This window comes from Acinonyx jubatus, chromosome A3 (assembly GCF_027475565.1).
Source record: "Acinonyx jubatus isolate Ajub_Pintada_27869175 chromosome A3, VMU_Ajub_asm_v1.0, whole genome shotgun sequence".
Taxonomy (NCBI): domain Eukaryota; kingdom Metazoa; phylum Chordata; class Mammalia; order Carnivora; family Felidae; genus Acinonyx; species Acinonyx jubatus.
Genome location: NC_069388.1, coordinates 44182866 through 44202039, shown reverse-complemented (window position 1 = coordinate 44202039; position 19174 = coordinate 44182866). Strand labels below are relative to the sequence as shown.

Here is a 19174-nt window from a genome sequence, read left to right as displayed (position 1 = left end):
TTATCTCTCAAAGGTCATCCTGTTTTCCATCATGTAGATAAATGTTTCACCACCTTGACTGCACACTGGAACCACATGGGGAGCTTTTTAGAAAGACCCCAAAAGATTGGTCTACTTTATCTAAGTACATGGTAGCATCAGGATTTTTAATCGAGATATAATTCACCTACCTAAAAATAAACCTTAAATGAGTATATATATTTGGTAGCTTTTAGTATATTCACAAATATGCACACCTTCACCCACTAATTCCAAAACATTTTCATCTCCTGTACCCCTGCAAAAAAACCCATACCCTTTATTAGTTATTCCCCATCTACCTCTTTCTCCAGCCACTAATCTAGTTTCTGTCTCTAGGGACTTGCTTATTCTAGGCTTTCATATAAATGGAATCATATAATAGTGCTCTTTGATGTCTGGCTGCTTTCACCTAGTGTAATGTTTTCAAGGTTCAAACATGTTATAGCATGCATCAGTACTTCATTCCCTTTGATTTCCTAATAATATTCCATTGTATGGCTGTACCACCTTTTGTCTGTTTATTCATTCATCAACAAGCAAATGGACATTTGGGTTGTTTCCACTTTTTTGGTTATTACGCATAATGCTGCTATGAATGTTCATGTACATGTTTTTGTGTGGACATGTATTTTCAGTTCTAGGAGTGGAACTGCTGGGTCAAATGGTAATTCTATGTTTAACTTTTTGAGAAAATGCCAGATTATTTTCCAAAGTGGCCACACTATTTTATAATGCCACCAGCAATGTATGAGATGGCACCTTCTCCACATCCTCACCAACACTTGTTATTGTCCTTCTCTTTTATTATAACCATCCCAGCAAGTGTGAAACAGCATCTCATTGTGGTTTTGATTTGTAGTTTCCTAATGACTGAGTGTCATTTCATGAGCTTATTGGCCATTTGTATATCTTTGGTGGAGAAATGGCTATTCAAATCCTTTGCCCACATTTTATTTGGATTATTTGTCTCTTTATTGCCATGTGAGTTCTTTATATATTCTGGATATAAGTTTATTGCCATGTGGACAGTCTAAAAGCATCCCCATCAGGATCACCTGATTCTGATCAGGTGATGTTCATACAAACGGAGCTTGAGAACTACTGATGTAGAAACAAGCTCCAACAGATCATGTTATCAGAATAAAAGAATTTTTGATTCCAAGTTTTCCAAGAAAAGTAATATTCTTTAAATAGCTCTTAAGTTTTGTCAAATAGAGAAATTAATGTATGAAGAATCCCTGAACGATCATCCTAGAAGTAAAACTGCTAAATTCTCACCTTCGAATGCTTTTCCATAAACTGGCCACTTGAAAAAAAAGCTAATTTGTTGTCATCTTTGCCTGAACGTTGGGATTCTATGAATGAAATATTCAGTTATAGAGCTGGACATGAAAGGGTTTTATTCATGTCTGCTAATTATGATATGCAAAAGAGAACACAAAAATTCATTCAAACTAAGATTATCTCGTTGTCAAAAGCAATCTTCAGTCCAAGCTTACATAAACCACGTTTACAGGCCTTTACAAAAATTGTCCTCTAGATTTCTCATGCGATACAAAGGGAACATTTTAGCTCACATTTGAATTGCTTTATTTTCTTGATTCCTAAAACTAGCAACAGAAGCCTGACCTTGTGAGATCCCTGTACACAAGTCAATAATGAGACATTTGCAGGGGAGCTCCATTCCTTTAAAACAGACTTCCCAAACATGGTCCCTAAACCGGCAGCATCAATATCACCCATGAACTAGTGAGATGTACACATTCCCAGGCCCATCCCGAACCAACTAGATCATGCTGAGCGTGAGTCCCAGTAATCTGTGTTCTAATCATCCCAAGAGTTATTTCAATGCATGCTCAAGCTTGAGTACTTACTTCTTTAGAATACTTTCCTCACATTTCTTATACACACATATAGCGGCTACCATTGGTTACGACCCTATCCTTCCTAAAGCTGAACAGCCACCACACACTCCCTAATTACCCTGAGGCACTAAGAGTCCCAATTTTGTTGTGTCAATTTCTCCATAGCACAGAGCAGACCCCATGAATATCCCAATTTCAGCACTTTCAACTCCTAAGAATGTCCAAAGCTTCAGATGGAGTGGCATGAGGTAGAAAGCTATCACAATATTTTTGGCTTTAGGAAGGCCTAAATGTTTCAATATTTTTCAGAAAGGCCTATTTTCAACAGGCTCGCACCAACATGAAGGCCTAAAGATACCTCAATACACTTAATGTTTCGCTATCAGAACTAGGATTTGAATCCTAATTATCAAATCTTGTGGGGGCAGATTCAGAGAAGGAAGCCACAACTAGCTAAATTTCTGTAAGGGCAGAGTGTCCCTCCACGAATGCCTCCAGCGGTAGGGCAAGGATGAGGGACAATCTCACAAAGTGCAGGGTTGCTCACGGCAGCTGCCCCGGGCACCAGGTCAGCCTGCTCTCTGCTTTGAGCTGAGATGTGCTAAAGCTAGCTAGCTTGCCAGCTCTCTTCTGTGTCTCTTCTCCTCACTTCTGTTGGGTGTAGACTTCAGGGTCTACAGCTGGCAAACCACAGGGGGTGGGTTCCATCTTCCTTTACTCCCATTCCTACCTCCCGTCTCAGTAAAGCCTTCCAGGATGGATGCTACGGAATTTGTGGAGCATGTTCTGAATCCGTGGTCACCACTGACGTGCTCACAGGGCCAGGCTGGTACAATGGTGGGCTCGAGGACACCTGTGTTGTCTACAGCAGCTGCTCCAAAGCTGCTCCAAAGCTCCATCTCACTGGGGACCTGCAGAAGAGTAGGCCCAACAGCAGGCCTTCTGATTTTTCTAGAGAAGCTAGAAATTCCAACTGTTATGTACACTTTCTTAATGTGTAAATGCTAGCCACTAATAAAACAAAACTTACTCATCTACAACCTAAATCAAATCATGAGAAAACACTGGACAAATCCAAATTGAGAGATGTTGCACAAAATAACTGATGTGTGCTCTTCAAAACTGTCACTGTCATGAAAAACAAAGGCAAACTAGAGAGTTCCAGATTACAAGAGACTGAAGACACGGGACACCTGAATGCAAAAAATGATGTGGATTTACTTCTGCTCTAAAGGACTGTCCGTAAAATCTGAATAAGGTCTGTACATTAGATAATAGGAGTGCAGGAATCATGTTCAATCCTGACCTCTGTACTACAGTTACATAAGAGAACATTCTTGTTTTTAGGAAATAACCACGAAAGTATTTAGTGGTAAAGGGGCATTACATCCACAACTTATTTTTAAAAGTTTCAGAAAAACATAAATGTAAAGAGTTCTTAAATAATATATATGTATAATATTTATATTTTTATATAATTATATTTATAATATAACATAAGTAATATAAATATATGTTTATATATTAAAAGACAGAAATACACGGAAAAAGCAAGCAAAGAGAATGATAAAGCAAATGTGGTAAAATGTTACCATTTAGGGAACTTGGGTGCTTACAAGTTTTCTGTAAGTGTGAAATTTTGCTAAAACAAAAAGTTAAAAAAAATATTACTTTCCAAGTCAAACAAAATCCATGTGTCAGCAGGATGCTGGTCTGTGATCTCTGGCCTCTGGGATCTTGGGGTCTCAGAAATCCCCCTCAGACGCCCTCAAGAATCTCTCCCTTTCACCCTAACTCCCATCTCTACCTTCAGGAGCAGGGCAAAGAACCCACAGCAGCCTGACATCTGGAAGCATCTCACAAAAACCTAAAACTAAAGCTAGGTCACACTGGGAAGGAGGGTGATGTCACAGCTCAGAAGCGAGCCTGGCCTTGGAAGCAGGGAGGGGATGGCAGCTGTAGGGGTGTGGGGCAAAACCAGAAGCAATGTGCTTATTTCTTTCATTTCTCTTACTAAGCATAACCCAGGCAGATAAATCACCAACCTCACACACAACAGCATGATTCTCTTCATCTTGGGCCTCGATTAGTTCAGCCAGGAAGTACTTGCCATAAGTTTCCTTCAGAATGGTGTCATGGCGCAAAAATATCGGCATGAGATCATCATGATCTTCTACCCTGTTTAATGCAAAGGCTTAATTAATTTCAGTGTTCCTTCCTTCAGCGGAGTACCTACTATGTGCCAGACCGTGTTCTAAATGCCAGGGACACAGCAACATGCTCATGACATGAACTTGCATTCTTACAGGAGAAACAGAATGAAACTATAGGAAATACAACACTTCAAAGATTTCAAACAGTGGTAAGTGCTCTGGGAGGGAGAGTGACAAGGTCAAGTGGTCAGGGAAGACCTCTCCAAGGAGGGACATCTGAGCTGAGACCTGGATAAAGAAAAGGGAAGAGAGCTATGTCAAGAGACCCGAGGGTGGAAAATTCCAGTCAGAGGGAACACACTCAGCATATTTGGGTATGGAATGTGGGGCATCATTTGTTCTGAGACAAAGGAAAAAATCTAGGAACAGCATTTCCTAAATGTGTTCCAAAGGACACTACTTCTATGACATTGTCCCTAGCATCCCCTTCTTCCTCCCAAAAGAATTCAACTGTCTAAAGACAATTTCCTAGTATAGGTGCCCTCTGGAGTGTCACAGTTATATATTAGAGACTGAGAAGTACTAGAATAAATATGAATATTTAACCTTGTTTATGCATTTACCCAACATGGACCCATGGTACCCTTTACGCTTATCAATGGGGAACAGAAACCATGGTACTCATCAGCCCTTCTGACACAGAGGAAGTTCCAGCAGCTCCCCCGCCATTTGGCAGGGTTCTAGGGCTGGTTCCTTTATATTCTAGTTGCCCTTAAAAAAATTTTTTTTAATGTTTATTTTTGAGAGAGAGAGAGACTCAAGTGGGGGAGGGGCAGAAAGAGGGAGACACAGAATCCAAAGCAGGTTCCAGGCTCTGAGCTGTCAGCACAGAGCCTGACATGGGGCTTGAACCCATGGACCACGAGATTATGACCTGAGCTGAAGTCGGATGCTCAACCAACTGAGCCACCCAGGCACCCCCCTCTAGTTGCCCTTTTAAATCGAGGCTTTTTTTCAGTGCCCCACAGCAGATGAGTCTGCACCTAGTCCCTAGGTAATATCCCTGACCACTGCAGTACACAGCATCCAGGGTGGGGGTTCCCTTCATTCCTGGGTCTCTGCCTCTCTTGCCATTCTTTATGTGGCCACTCTGTCCTCTGTTATGCTGTTCAGAAGCTGTTCAGTCAGTCCTCAGTTCTTCAAGAGGAATTGCTCCAAAACAGCAATTGACTTGGTGTGTCCATGGAGGAGGTGAGTTCAGGTTCTTCCTACGTTGCCATCTTGGACCAGAAGTCTACCCTTTACTCCTGACACATCACTACATTTCCCATAAAGAAGGAAATGCTATTTTTAATGCATTTTTATTTTAATGCATTTAAAAATAATGAAGCTCTGGGGCACCTGGGTGGCTCAGTGGGTTAAGCATCTGACTTCGGCGCAGGTCACGATCTCACAGCTCATGAGTTCGAGCCCCGCATCGGGCTCTGTGCTGACAGCTCAGAGCCTGGAGCCTGCTTTGGATTCTGTCTCTCCCTCTCTCTGCCCCTCCCCAGCTCACACTCTGTCTCTCTGTCTCTCTCTCAAAAATAAATAAACGTTAAAAAATATTTTTAAAAATAATGAAGCTCTGCTCACCACCTTGGAAACATTCACCTCAGACTTCCCTTGTCAGGACCCTACACAGTGATCTTGACAACCAGCATGGGAGGAGAGGGAGAACCAAGAACCAGGTTTATGGTTGCACAGTGATGCTGGCTCTTAGACTCCATTTTTCTAACATTATCTAACATTCTTTTATTCTTTTTAGTACATTATTGGTTATATTTAGTACTCTATTTTACCTGCCTAGGATGTTCTTATACTTTTTTTCCTGGTACTTTTCTTATTAAAATGTTCCACATTTGGGTTTTTTTTGTTGTTGTTGTTTTTCTGTGCTATATCTGATTTGGCTACTAAATTTTATCTCTTCTCCCCTTTACTTCATTACTGTGCCATCTTCATCATCCTATTTGATCTTTTAATATGTTCTCTTTGACATTAACAGTAGGCTCATATGAGTGATCTGTATGTATATAAAGCTCAGGGCTCTATCCAGATTATCTCCGTTGGTATACTTCTCATAGCTACCCCAGAAGGTAGGGATTGCCATCTTCACTCTATAGATGGTGGAGAGCAAGGCTCAAAGGGAGGATGAAATGCTTTGCCTGAAATGACAGCAATAGTTGGCAACAGAAACATGTTATAAACTCAGGTCAGCTTAGACTCTGCCATCACATACTACACTAAGTCACCAATGCACTTCAAAAATTTCCCTTTACTTCGACATTCCTTTTGAAAGTGGGCAGCAAGAAGCATGAGCACGAGCTAAACAGTTGAGAGGAGACTTTGGCTCAAGGGACAGGGGTCGACACCATGGCTCATCCACCCAGCCCTGCCCCAACTCCCGGATTAGATTCCTCCAATCCTGCAACAGCTCCACTCCCCACGTCTAAACGCTTTAAACTGGACAGCTCCATGCACTCTGGATGAAAATCCCCACTTTGTTCCAATGATGAAAGCTTTACCTCTGGTGAGCCTCATCTGTTGGAATGTTGTTTTTTTATCAGTAATAAACATCTTGATGGGAGAAATACACACTTGAAAAACTTCATCTCTGCTATATAAAACTCAGAAGTAAGGGGAAAGCGAGCTAACAGACCACGATACAGGAAGGCAAAAACAAAGAGAAGATGACAACCATCAGGGATTAAACATAACTCCCCAGGTTGACTCTTATTCTTAACCTGTCAGCACTCTCTGGAAGGAGAGACAGCAGAGGGTCCTTATCCAGACAACCAGGATATTTGCTTATGATACTGTCAACCTGGGTATGATGTCATCACCAACCAACTGTCTCATTCCACATGCCAGCACATCAGAGAGACTCTCTAGTAGGGAGTCTAAAACATGGAGCCAGAACTGAGAAATGTATAGAACTGTTGAGTCACTACATTACACACCTGAAACTAATATAACACTGTGTGTTCATTATGTTGGAATTATTAAAATAATGACTAACTAAATAAACAAATACACTTAAAATATATTCATGACATGGATCCAGAAACAAACACCAACTGTGTTTTTAGGATGGACTTGACTGTACTCTCACACCATAGCCACTTCACAAGCTGTTTCAGCTCTGCGCTAAATTTTTTAAGTAGTCTTTGACTACTTGCCCATCTATTTTTGTGTGTCCACAATCACTTTGAGAGCTACCAGTGGCTGGGTGTGATTGGGTGTACCAAAGCTCCATAATAAATGCATTGAAGGCTCATGGTGCTCTTCTGAAAAGATCGGAGGATAAATGATACAGTGTAGTGGCCAAAGTCTGGGCTGGAAGCCAGAATGCCTAAATCTGGATTTAATAACTGTGACCTCGGGCATATCACTCAAACCCTCATCCCATAGTTTTCTCATCTGTCATAAAGACAGTAAATTTAATGTTGAGATAATAGCTTGTGATGTGCTATTATTAACATTACTACAACTTAGGTAGGAAGGGTCCATAAGGACAAGCGAAGAATATTTATAATCAATGCATGGAATGGAAGAGGTTATCACTATAGAAGCCTGAATAGCTGTGCTAGTTGCCTATTGTCCCATTCCATCCACTATCACTAATCTGTTTAAAACCCTGCTTTCTTCACCTCACTCCCTTACTCAAAAACTTTTGCTAGCCCCCGCTGTTTCTGGGATGAGGTCAGAGCCCTTTAGCCTCATCTTTCAGGCCTCTTTTCATAATCATCACCAACAATGACACACAAGGTGATCTACTCATTCTCCCTGGAAGGGGACCTCACCATCTTCCCTCCTTCTGCCTCTGTCCCTATCCAGCACTGTGACCCACTCACTTATTCCAAATTCCAGCATCCTTCCACCCCATACCCTCCAGTGGCTCATCATCCCAGCCTCCTTTCCCAGGAACTAATGACAGGATCAAAACTGGTATCTATTGTCCACTTTTGATGTTAATGTCAAAGCAGGGCATGCTTCCAACCAAGGATTATGCTCTTTGGGGACAGAGAGTGAGTTCTGTGCTTCTCCATGACAAAGGTTAGCCAAGATACTCTGAACCTTCTTTTCAACTAGACTTCAACCTTGGCTTCCAAAGACTTGAACAAACACCGACATAGTTTCTCACAGCCCAAGGCCACATCCCTAGGATGACCCCAGTCCCCCTCGAAGTGCCTTTCTGAGAAAGGAAGGCTGCCAAAAGAATTTCCTGTTTGTTCTAGCCAACACCTAAAGGTAGAGCCCCTGTCCCTCAGTCTCTGTGGAAGGGTAGGAGCCTAACTTCAATAAGCTCCAGCTAGCAAACTCAGATGGGTTTCACAAGGAACAAACCCACTTCCTACTTCTTGTCATTTTTCACTTCCTTGACTCTACTGAGACTCCCCTCGCCCCCTCTCAATTCTCTAATTTTCTCTTTAATAGGTCCAGTCACCTCTGCACAAACCAAAGTTGAGTTTCAGTTCACACCGTATGCTTTTCCCTATATAATAGTTACTATTGATTAAAATCTGTCTTTAGCACTTTAACCAGAGACTGGCTTTGTTGAACTGTTGGACATTTGCATACCCTGTAGACTGCAGCACAGGTGCAACAGTGATAGGCGACACAGAATAGGTTCCGTACCGTATTCTGGGACCTCATCCAGTATGACACATGTAACATACAGCACCGAGTGGTGCCACTGCTAAGCCCGTTTTCCAGGTGAGCAATGTGTGGCCTGAGGGGACTCATGTGGAGAGTGAGACCACAGCCCTAACTGACTGAGACACCTGCCCAGTCACTTCAATACTAAGCCTTGGTTTCTCATCTACTAAGCAGGCAGGGACAAGGACAGCAGGGAGGGTACAATGTAATGATACAAGGTACACTCTGGTAGACAGTAAGCCCTCAGCACAATCTACTCTGGAGAGACTTCACATGCGGCCCCCATGTCCCATACCACCTGGAAACCCCCACTGGCTGGCTCCCTGCCTCCAAGCACTCAGGACCTCTGCTGAAAGAGCCTACTAGCACACCCCACTGCATTCCAGAACCCATCTCCCTACTTAACCTGCCAAAGGAGTGCTGCTAACAGAGGGGAGCTTTTCTCTGTAAAGAGAGTCCTGAGTGATACTTGTTTGAAAAAAATAAAAAAGATTGTAGGAGAGAATAGCCAAGAAATCCATTTTCAAATGCTTTGCCAAAAATAAAACTCCACATTGATATTAAAAGAGGTAACTTGTAAATAATACAAAAATAATTCAATATCCTAGTCACTTAAAGAGAATCGAGGCTGGGGCACCTGGGTGGCTTGGTCGGTTAAGCATCCGACTTCGGCTCAGGTCATGATCTCACGGTCCGTGAGTTCGAGCCCCACGTCGGGCTCTGTGCTGACAGCTCGGAGCCTGGAGCCTGTTTCAGATTCTGTGTCTCCCTCTCTCTGACCCTCACCCGTTCATGCTCTGTCTCTCTCTGTCTCAAAAATAAATAAACGTTAAAAAAAATTAAAAAAAAAAGAGAGAGAGAATCGAGGCACCTGTCATATAGAAAATTCTAAGATCAACTGTGTACGATGGGCTTTTATCTACATAGGATGGACACAAAAATAATACTCCATGGATACAAAAATCAGAAACAAAGGCTCAGAGAGCCCCAGGGCTGTACACCTATGCATGAGCCCTCTGCAGCCTATGAACAAAGTTATCCCTGATCATACCGCAATACTAATTCTTCTGGGGAAAATAGGAAGAAAATAACCAAATTGTGCAGTTCTAAAGAGTCTCTCACTTCAGCTCCTCCCCAAAATGGATAAAGAGGAACTTGTTCTGCTAAATGCATTCCTTGGGGTAATCGATAATTTATGATCTTGCATCAGCCCCAGTGCTAATGATAAAGTATGACATCAGCCTTGCAGAGTCTCAAATGGCATATGACAAAGTCTAGCCCTACAGAAACAAAACACCCCAGCTACCAAAAACAATCCATCCAGTAAAATGCTTAAATTCGAGCACTCTGAGGCAATGAGCACTGTCTGCCTCTGGGAAAATAGGAGAGCCACGACTTCACATGAATTCATTTAGCACGGTACAGCCACATGTCCAGCACCTCTGTGACCCAGAGCATGTCAGGAGTTATGATTATGTAAGGTTATAATTTATCAACATAAAATGCAATGGGAATGACACCATTTTCTGGGTGAAAACCAACATTCTTTTATATCTTCCATTCAGGAAGTGGCTTGGAGGAGGCAACAATGTACTTGTTAATGTAATTAGTGTAGAATATTTTATTCTTTTTTTTTTTTTAATCTTTATTTATTTTTGAGAGAGAGACAGAGTGTGAGCAGGAGAGGAGCAGAGAGAGAGGGAGACACAGAATCTGAAGCTGTCAGCACAGAGCCTGACACGGGGCCTGAACTCACGAACCATGAGATCATGACCTGAGCCGAAGTCAGACACTCAACTGACTGAGCCACTCAGGCGCCCCTAGAATATTTTATTTTAACTAGTTTTGAGGAAACAAAAGGTCCATCCCATAGAGACTGATTGATTGCTCAGGTACCTAAATGTCCACCAGACTCTGAAAAATGTGCCATATGAAAATGGAGTAGCATCCAAAATGCAAGAAAATCAACAGCCTCTCAGGACACATCACTTGGGGTATGGATGTCCTCTAAACCCAAGAGAAGGCAAGGTGAGGGATGACAGGAACCTGGTGGCTCTCTCTGGCTCCCTGGGAGGACAAACTCTAATCATTTCCGCTATGTCAGTTAGCTGGGCTTTCAATGAACATCATGATGCCTAGAACCCACAGAACTTTCCCAGCTGATTGGCATGGTCTCTTGGTGACCATGAGGCTAGAGGCTAGACCCTAGCCTCTTGAGGGTCTAGACCCTCAATCTTGAGGCTAGACCCTCAGATTGTTTCAAAGCTTTAGCATCCAGACCATTCTTCTGCAAAATTACGATCCTAGAGGAAAATCTACAGGCTAGCTTCCTTTGAGTGTGGGAGATTGTTTCTTTGCCCACAAAGAAAGTATTAGAAATTCACAGATGGAAAGTTCACACTTAAGGTCTGGAACGGCAGCAGCAGCAGGGCTGAGCCACCTTTCTATTCAGGATATTGGCATGGCTTCTTCTCTCCTGTCTGATGGTATTTTCCATATCCAGAGAGGAGTTGCATTTCATTAGCTAGACTTAAAAATGTACCATTGAAAAAGTGATTCTGATGTTACATTAAATGCCATAAATATTGTATTTCTTCAAACCTGAGAGTATCTGTGCCTATGTTTTAAGAAATCAGTGAATGAAGATTCTCACAGAGAATCTAATTCAGTGGTAATCCTAAAGAAAGCAGTGTATTTTGGTTAAACCAACCTTTTACCATGAACACTGTGTCAATTTGGGGCAGGAGAACCCAAAGTCAGTCTTTTTCTTCCCATATATAGAAACAAAGCACCCTTTTCTTTCCAAGATCTCTTGCGACCTCTAGTGGTCTCTTTAAGAAAATCAAGTCCATCATTTCTCAATCACCTATTCCATTTTAGAATTTTAGGATGGACTTTAGAACCATTTAGTTTCTACTCCTTGGAAAATGTCATGATTTTTTAAATGATGGAGGATTTTTAAACCCTAAATGACCTCAAATCATATTCAAGGCCAATAAGAGGCCCTTGCCGTTTATACCACCAGGATCTGATCCAAAAGTCTATCTTGGCACACCGTCACTCCAGTTGAATTGTTAACCAGATCTTATTTGCTGGGTCACTTATCAAGACTCAAGAAGACCAATGGTGAAATTCCTAATTTCACTGTCCCTTCTTTTGGAGTGCTTTGATTCTCATGACTCAAGCATCAGAAAATTCATTTGTATGAAAGTACTCAGAAGTTCAACTTAAGTGAATTCCAAAAAAAAGCATAAGGCTGTCAAATGCTTAATAAAAATAATTGCTTTAAGAGGTGAAAAGTTAGTATTTAAAAAACCACCAATCTTATGTTTTAAAGTCCTAAATTTTCTTCATCTATTTTACATAGCAATAATGCTCACACAATTTGGTTAGCCTTTATTATCAGCAAAAAAAGCAGTACTCCATTTTAGTTATTCTACAACACGGACTGACAGCACATAATCATTCCCTGGCAAGTCCTTCCCTACTCCCTCCCCAAAAGACTTGAAAAAGGTAGGTTTTCCCCCAAAAGTACTATTCCAATAGTTTCTCAGTCTGAGAACATCTCAAATCCACCACTGAGTATTAATCAAGCCCACTATAGATTATAAAGGTATGTCCAGAAGCAGTCATGCTTTATTTCAAACATTGTGCAAATCACAGAACAGTAACTTCAATAATTAGTGTCTAAGTAGAGGGGACGATTATAGCACAATTTTCCACATGGGTAAATCAAAGAACCAGGACTGGGGATTACAGTGTTAATTCCCTGGTTCTGAACATGTTGCTAGGTAAATGGCAGAAGAATAATTACATCCCAAACCCTTCCCTGGTCTACTGTCTTAAGAGCTATGTTCTTCACCATTAATTATCAGTGCAAGTAACTGTTGATGAAAACAGATGTCAAAAAATCAATGTGGGAGAAATAAGAGAAATGAAGCAGCCTAAGAGGACACGTACAGCCACGCCCATCTGACCTTCTGAAAAGGCTTTTTTCCTGCATCCTTAAGGAGGGAAATGATCCACATAAGTGCATTTTCTGACTACCTAAAATTCTACACCTGCTAGAACCAAAACTCTAATGTGAACATTTTGGACAGAGGGCTTCTTAAAATGTATCACATTTCTCTACCTTCCAACAAGCAAAAATATCAACCATCATAATGTCACCATTCCCTCATGAGTTCACCACTATATGCTAAATTGTCTTTTATAAATGTCCCTTCCTCCTTACAAAGTATCCACTGTCATCTTTTTGCCATGAGGACTATATTCCTCCTCTGATCTGCTACTGGCAGATTTTCTGTAGGCTGGGCAAGCAGGACATTTCACCATCAGAGGCTGAGTGAGCAAGACCTCAGGGTCAGGGATCGGGAAGGTTTAGTTCAGGCTGGAACAGCCTCATCCCCTGGAAGGTTGTAGTCCATAACCCTAAAGTTTTCAAGGGTAAAAGAAGGAAAGGAATAAAGGCGTGGGTTGGAAAGAAGAGGAGAGAGACTAACTCTAAACTACCAGTTCCACATGCTTACTAGGAGCCAGCACTGGGCAGGGCACAGCCCACACCTTTTCTCGAGCAGCCTACACCCTGAATCACAAGTGGGGCGTTAGTGAGTAGATTAACAAAGATGTTGCCTTACTAAAAGGTGAAAGAAATTGGTGATTTTTAGATATGCTGCCTCTGTACATGTCAGATGTGGTATTGGATACATATACAATTATTACAATAGATTATATAGAATTATCTATAGATATTTTATTTTCTAATTAATTCTATAGAATTATCTATTACAATAGTAAATAATAATACAAAAACATCTTGCTGAATATCTATGCTGGAGTACTTAAGCTTTAAAATTCCTCAAGAAAATGACAAGATCCAAATTTGGTATGCTGCCTATACACTTTACGACAATACGGAGCTTCTAGGTTGGTAAACGCATGGAAATTTGGGAACAGGGGCCCCGCTCCCTTCCCTCACACCTTGCCCTGTGCTTCTCTTCTGACTGTTCCTGACTTACATCCTCTTATAATAGACTGGTGACCTAGCAAGAAATGAAGGAAAGAAAGAAGGAAAGAAAGAAGAAAGCAAGCAAGCAAGCAAGCAAGCAGGCAAAAAAATACTTTTGGAAATATGCCTCTCTCAACCGCTGTTCCCCTCTACCCTCCCCCACAAAACTGTCTATTTATACACACATGTGTGTATAGATACATACTCACATAGAAAATTGCGACCAGTAACTTTATTTGGCAAAAATGTTCTAAGGGCACCTGGGTGGCTCAGTCAGTTAAGCATCCAACTCTTGATTTTGGTTTGGGTCATGATCTCATGGTTCATGGGTTCCAGCTCTCTGTTGGGCTCTGCGCTGGCAGTGTGGAGCTCACTTGGCATTCTCTCTCTCTGTCTCTCTGCTCCTCCCCCTCCTCGCATCCTCCCCCCTCAAAATAAATAAACGTTTGAAAAGATGTTGTAATTTGAAAATATAATTCGTTTTATTAAATGAACCCATCCCCCAAACTAATTAGCAAATGGCAGAATAAAATGAGAGATTTTTAAATGGAATGAAGACAAAAGTTTAGCAATTATTAGACTACTTATGAGAACTTAAGCAACCAGTTTATGTAAATTTCTCATGACATAATTAAAAAACTGCCTACCTGTGAATACTTTTACATTTAAAGAATGTAATTTCCTAAAGGGCAGGAGGACCTATTTTCCTGCGCTGATTATAAGAGAAACTTCATAAATCAGGAAGGAGGATTGGAGAGGTGTGAGAGAATCAATTAAAAATGTTATTTTAGGGGCACCTGGGTGGCTCAGTCAGTTAGGCTTCCGACTTTGGCTCAGGTCATGATCTCACAGCTCGCAAGTTCGAGCCCTGTGTCGGGCTCTGTGCTGACAGCTCAGAGCCTGGAGCCTGCTTCGGATTCTGTGTCTCCCTCTCTCTCTGCCCCTAACCCACTAACATTCTGTCTCTGTCTCTCTCAAAAATAAATAAATATTAAAAAAAAATTTTTTTTAATGTTATTTAAAAAAAAAAAAGATTTCACTCACAGAATTCCTTCTCTTTAGAATGTGTTTGGCTTGTATTAGCATTCGTTTCATGATCAAAGGGGTTTTTTATAAAGAGAATTATAATGTTGATGATTTAGCTATGAATACAAAAAGTAAATAAAAATGGTTTTCTACGAGGAATTTTCTTTCTCTTGTCCTAAATTAGGGGATAATGTATATCTGAATTTATTTTGCTCCTTGGTAATATTTTTTTAGACAAGTGCTGTCTGGATCTCAGAATGCAAAGTAAATGCTCTATGTGGAAAGTAAAAATGGAATCACTTTCCATTGTTTGCATAACGTTCTGCCTCCTTCTCTTTGCTTTCCTTCATCACCAAACTTCTCTAGAGAGAGAGTGGATATCCCTTTGCCTTCACTTCCTTACCTCTCATTTATTTGGTTCACTGCATTGTGATTTCCAAAACTCAACCCTGCCCTTCAAGAACAGACAAGACCAGATCCCAAAGCAAGGGGATGGAGGTAGGCACTGGTGACTAAGTGGCCACTGTCGGCACAGAGGAACCAAAGAGATGAGCTTGAGAGAAATGGCCCAGGTCCTGGGAAGACAGAGTTCAGAGCCATAAGGACAAGAGAAGAAGAGAAGCAAATGAGGATGGGGGAGGATTAAGGCTGGAGGCTTGGGTGAGGGCAGTGTCAAGGCAGGCAGCCACCTCCCTCTTGCCCAAAGTTCATTCAACTTGTCTTTAATAGATGAAGAATTCTCCAAGTTTTTACAATTTTTTTCCTTAAATAAGTTTTGGTAGGTTGTGTTTTTGAAGGAATTGGCCCATTTTATCTAAGTTGATGAATTTATAGAGCTGTATTCCCCTATCCTTTTATGTCTGTAAGATCTGTAGTGATATCACCTCTTTCATTTCGGATACTGGTAATTTTCTCTTTTTTCTTGGTCAGTTTGGCTAGAAGTTTATCAATTTTATTCAACTCATCTGTATCTTTTTACATTTCCAAATGCAATGGCCTCTTTTTGGACTCAAATTATTTGATTTCCCTACAATCTTTTGCCACCGTAAGAGTCTGACTTCTACAAGACTCCTCTCCCTCTCTTCTAGTTCTCTTCCTTATTCACGCTCATTTTCACCATTCAAAATTCTGCCATAGGCCTCTGCTTTTTCACTTTAAAATCTCTTCCTGGGGTGCCTGGGTGGATCACTTGGTTGAGTGGCAGACTCTTGGTTTTGGCTCAGGTCATGATCTCATGGTTCATGAGTCTGAGCCCCACATCATGCTGACAGGGCAGAGCCTGCTTGGGATTTTCTCTCTCCCTCTCTCTTTGCCCCTCGTCTGCTCTCTGTCTCAAAATAAACATTTAAAAATAAAATTAAATAAAATCTCCACAACTAAACAATCTCCTTTATTTTCTTGACCTCCTCACTCATGAGAGGACCTATATTTCTACCTCCCAACTGTCCATCTAATGCTATTATTTCTACTTTTAACTAGTGAATCCCCCCATACTTGAAAACCTGAGTGACCGTGAACTCATTCTCATCTTTCAACTTTCCCCCTCAAACATTTCTCTGCATCCATGCACCTGCCCCAACCAGATCTCTTTGACTTGTCACTGCCTGAATTCCAGCTAGAATCATTTCTTGGCCATACTGTTCTGTTCCTCCCTTATAAGCCACTGACCACATGAAAGTCAGTTATCCTTCACACACAGCCCATATAGTGCTCCATGCTGGCTTCAGGGTAAAGGCTTCTCGTTGTGATTCTTCCTTGGCCATCCAGTGGCCTACTCTTGCTCTGCACACCTTGAACAGCAGCCACAACTGCCTGCTGCCTGGTAACAGACACTCCAGGTGCCTTCCTGTCTCTACACCTTTGCCCAATCTGTCCCTCTGACCGAGCTCCAGCTCGTCCCTTCTGACCAGATTCAGAGGCTACCTTCTCTGTGAAGACTTTTTTATTTTAAATTATTTTTTTAATTGAGGTATAATAACATATAGTAAAATGCCCAAGTATTAAGTTGGGTGAGTTTTGGCAACTGCAAAGCCACCAATCAATACACAGAGTACTAACATTGCCCCAGAATTCCAGTCTCACTCTTTCCTCCACTAAAGGCAACCACTGATCTGCTCTGTCTCTACAGATGAGCCATTTGCACATCATGTAAGTGGAGTCAACAGTATATGGTCTTTGTGTCTATGTCTGCCTTCTTTTACTCAGCATGAACTGAGATTGACCCACCTTATTGCATCTATAAGTAGTTCACTGCATTTCACTGCTGATACTGCACCACAATTTATAATGTAAACATTTACTCCTTGATGGATATTTAGATTGGGGGCAGGGGCAGAGAGGTTTTATATGAAGCTGTCTTCATCCTTCTCTGTCTTTTCCTCTTCTAAGCCACTTAATAATATCAATAAGAATAATATTTCATTTCATTGGGCACTTATATGTGACTGGAAGTGCTAAGCACTTGATTTTCCTCAGGTCATCTGTTCATTGCAACAATCCCAGGCAGTAGACAATACCCTCACACCCACTGAAAGGCAGGAAACTGAGGCCTGAAGAGGCCAAGTTCTCCTTTTCAGTTAACCCATCTGGTGAGTAGTCTAATCAAGATCAGAATAGAGATCTATCAGGGCACATGGGTGGCTCAGTCAGCTGAGCGTCCGACTTCAGGTCAGGTCATGATCTCACAGTTCGTGAGTTCAAGCCCCATGTTGGGCTCTGTGCTGAAAGCTTGGAGCCTGGAGTCTGCTTTGGATTCTGTGTCTCCCTCTCTCTCTGCCCCTCCCCTGCTCGTGCTCTGTCTCTCTCACTCTCTCAAAAATAAATAAACATTAAAAAAAATTTTTTTAAAAGATAGAGATCTCATGCCATTCTTAATATGCCATAAATTCTTAATATGCCATAATAGTATATGCCTGGTAAATAGTAGGCTCTCACCTTTTAAAAATTTAAATGTAATACTTTCTAAAGAAGTCCACAATTTATGGCAACAATTGACCCAAGAAGATGCAATTTATTCTCCACTGATAAAACCAAGCAACCACCTTTGTGAAATGATTTCACATGCATTTTTATTTCAAAAAGACCCTTTTATTTTGCCCACAATTTTGTGAGTCAGAAATCTAGGAGGACTCAGTTGGTCAGTCCTTGCTTAGGGTCTCTCCTGTGGCTGCAGTCACATGTCAGCTGGGCTCCAGTTACTGGGGAAGGGGGGTCTTCCTGGCTGGGTGTCCACAATGGCTCATTCACAAGGCCAGCAGGCAATGCTGACTGTCAGTGGGAGCCTAGCTGGGGCTGTCGACCCCAGACCAACATATAGCCTCTCTGGCACACCAGTCTCCAAGGCCACATTGGAGGAGAGCTTGAAGGATAGAAGATGGTGTGGTAGCCATCTTTGGAAAATACTCTCTGCCACTGCCATCTCCTTAAGACTGCTAAACTTTGGGGCATGTCATGGAGCCCACTGAATGTTAAAGAATCCTCTTTCACTGACTGTTGGAAAATAGATGGGGTCTATTGGGAAAACTAAATAGGCAGATTCATTTTTATGTTTATTTGAAAATTATTTGACTCAGTGTGGGGCCAAGGATCGTGTGTTTTCAGAAACCCATAAGTAGTAAATGCACAACTTTGCTGGCCACATAGCACCAAATGAGTCTCATCAGATATTCATGCCTGTAAATTATGTCATCAAGGGGAACTGTAAACATCTCCAAATGAAGTAATACTTATGGGTATTATAAAACAATTTAATCCAAGCTCTAATCACTTACAGTAAGAAATGGCATTTTAGCAACTCTGCATAAGGTAAGTGTCCATGTAAAACTCAGGTAGGAAAAGGCACTGCTTCAGCCTTACCTGGCATTGCGAATGTGCAGCTGAGGGTAATGATTTTCTCTGCAACATATGTGCACGGCAAAGTCCTCATCATACATCAGACTCGGAATGTTCCCCACTTGTTCAAACACCGTTATGAGAGTCGAGCCTGAACCACAGAGACAAAGAAATGTGGCCTCACTTTACCAAGGAATAACTTTAGGGCTTCAGAACAAAGTGTGACTTCCATTCGAAATTGTATTTTAATTATTATAATCAAATAGTCACATTATACATTCAGGACCTAGAGACCATTCTTATTCCCATTCCCAAAAGCACCATTTTAAGCATGAATTTCCCATTCTGGAGACTGGGGACAGGAGGTAATTGAGCAGACCTTACCTAGGCTCATGTAGGATGGCACTATGAGAAATATGAAGTGTAGTTCTGGCACGGCCTTAAACACAGCCCTGGCAAGGGGAAGAGAGGGTGGGACAGGTGTTAAAAATAAAGTAATCCCATTAGCTGGCACCTGTTTGAAGCAAATGCCTTCACTAAACACATCCGATGTTCATAAATCCACATGGGCT

General features: G+C 41.5%; 1 protein-coding gene across 8 annotated transcripts in view; it reads right to left on the bottom strand.

Moving 5' to 3' along the window:
* CFAP61 (cilia and flagella associated protein 61) overlaps positions 1-19174 on the bottom strand; it is a 278182-nt gene that overhangs the window by 237482 nt on the left and 21526 nt on the right. For 7 of the 8 annotated variants that reach the window (XR_008289225.1, XM_053200304.1, XM_015071100.3 and 4 more), the window contains 3 exons: positions 18987-19054; positions 18627-18753; positions 3932-4064 (listed from right to left, as the gene is read on the bottom strand). Coding sequence is in view for 7 of the 8 variants with exons in the window: in XM_053200304.1 (XP_053056279.1) it covers positions 3932-4064; positions 18627-18753; positions 18987-19054 (328 nt within the window). In the remaining variant the exon portion in view is untranslated. Of the gene's footprint in view, positions 1-3931; positions 4065-18626; positions 18754-18986; positions 19055-19174 lie in introns of those variants that run through there. The other variant, XM_053200303.1, reaches the window with a different exon arrangement.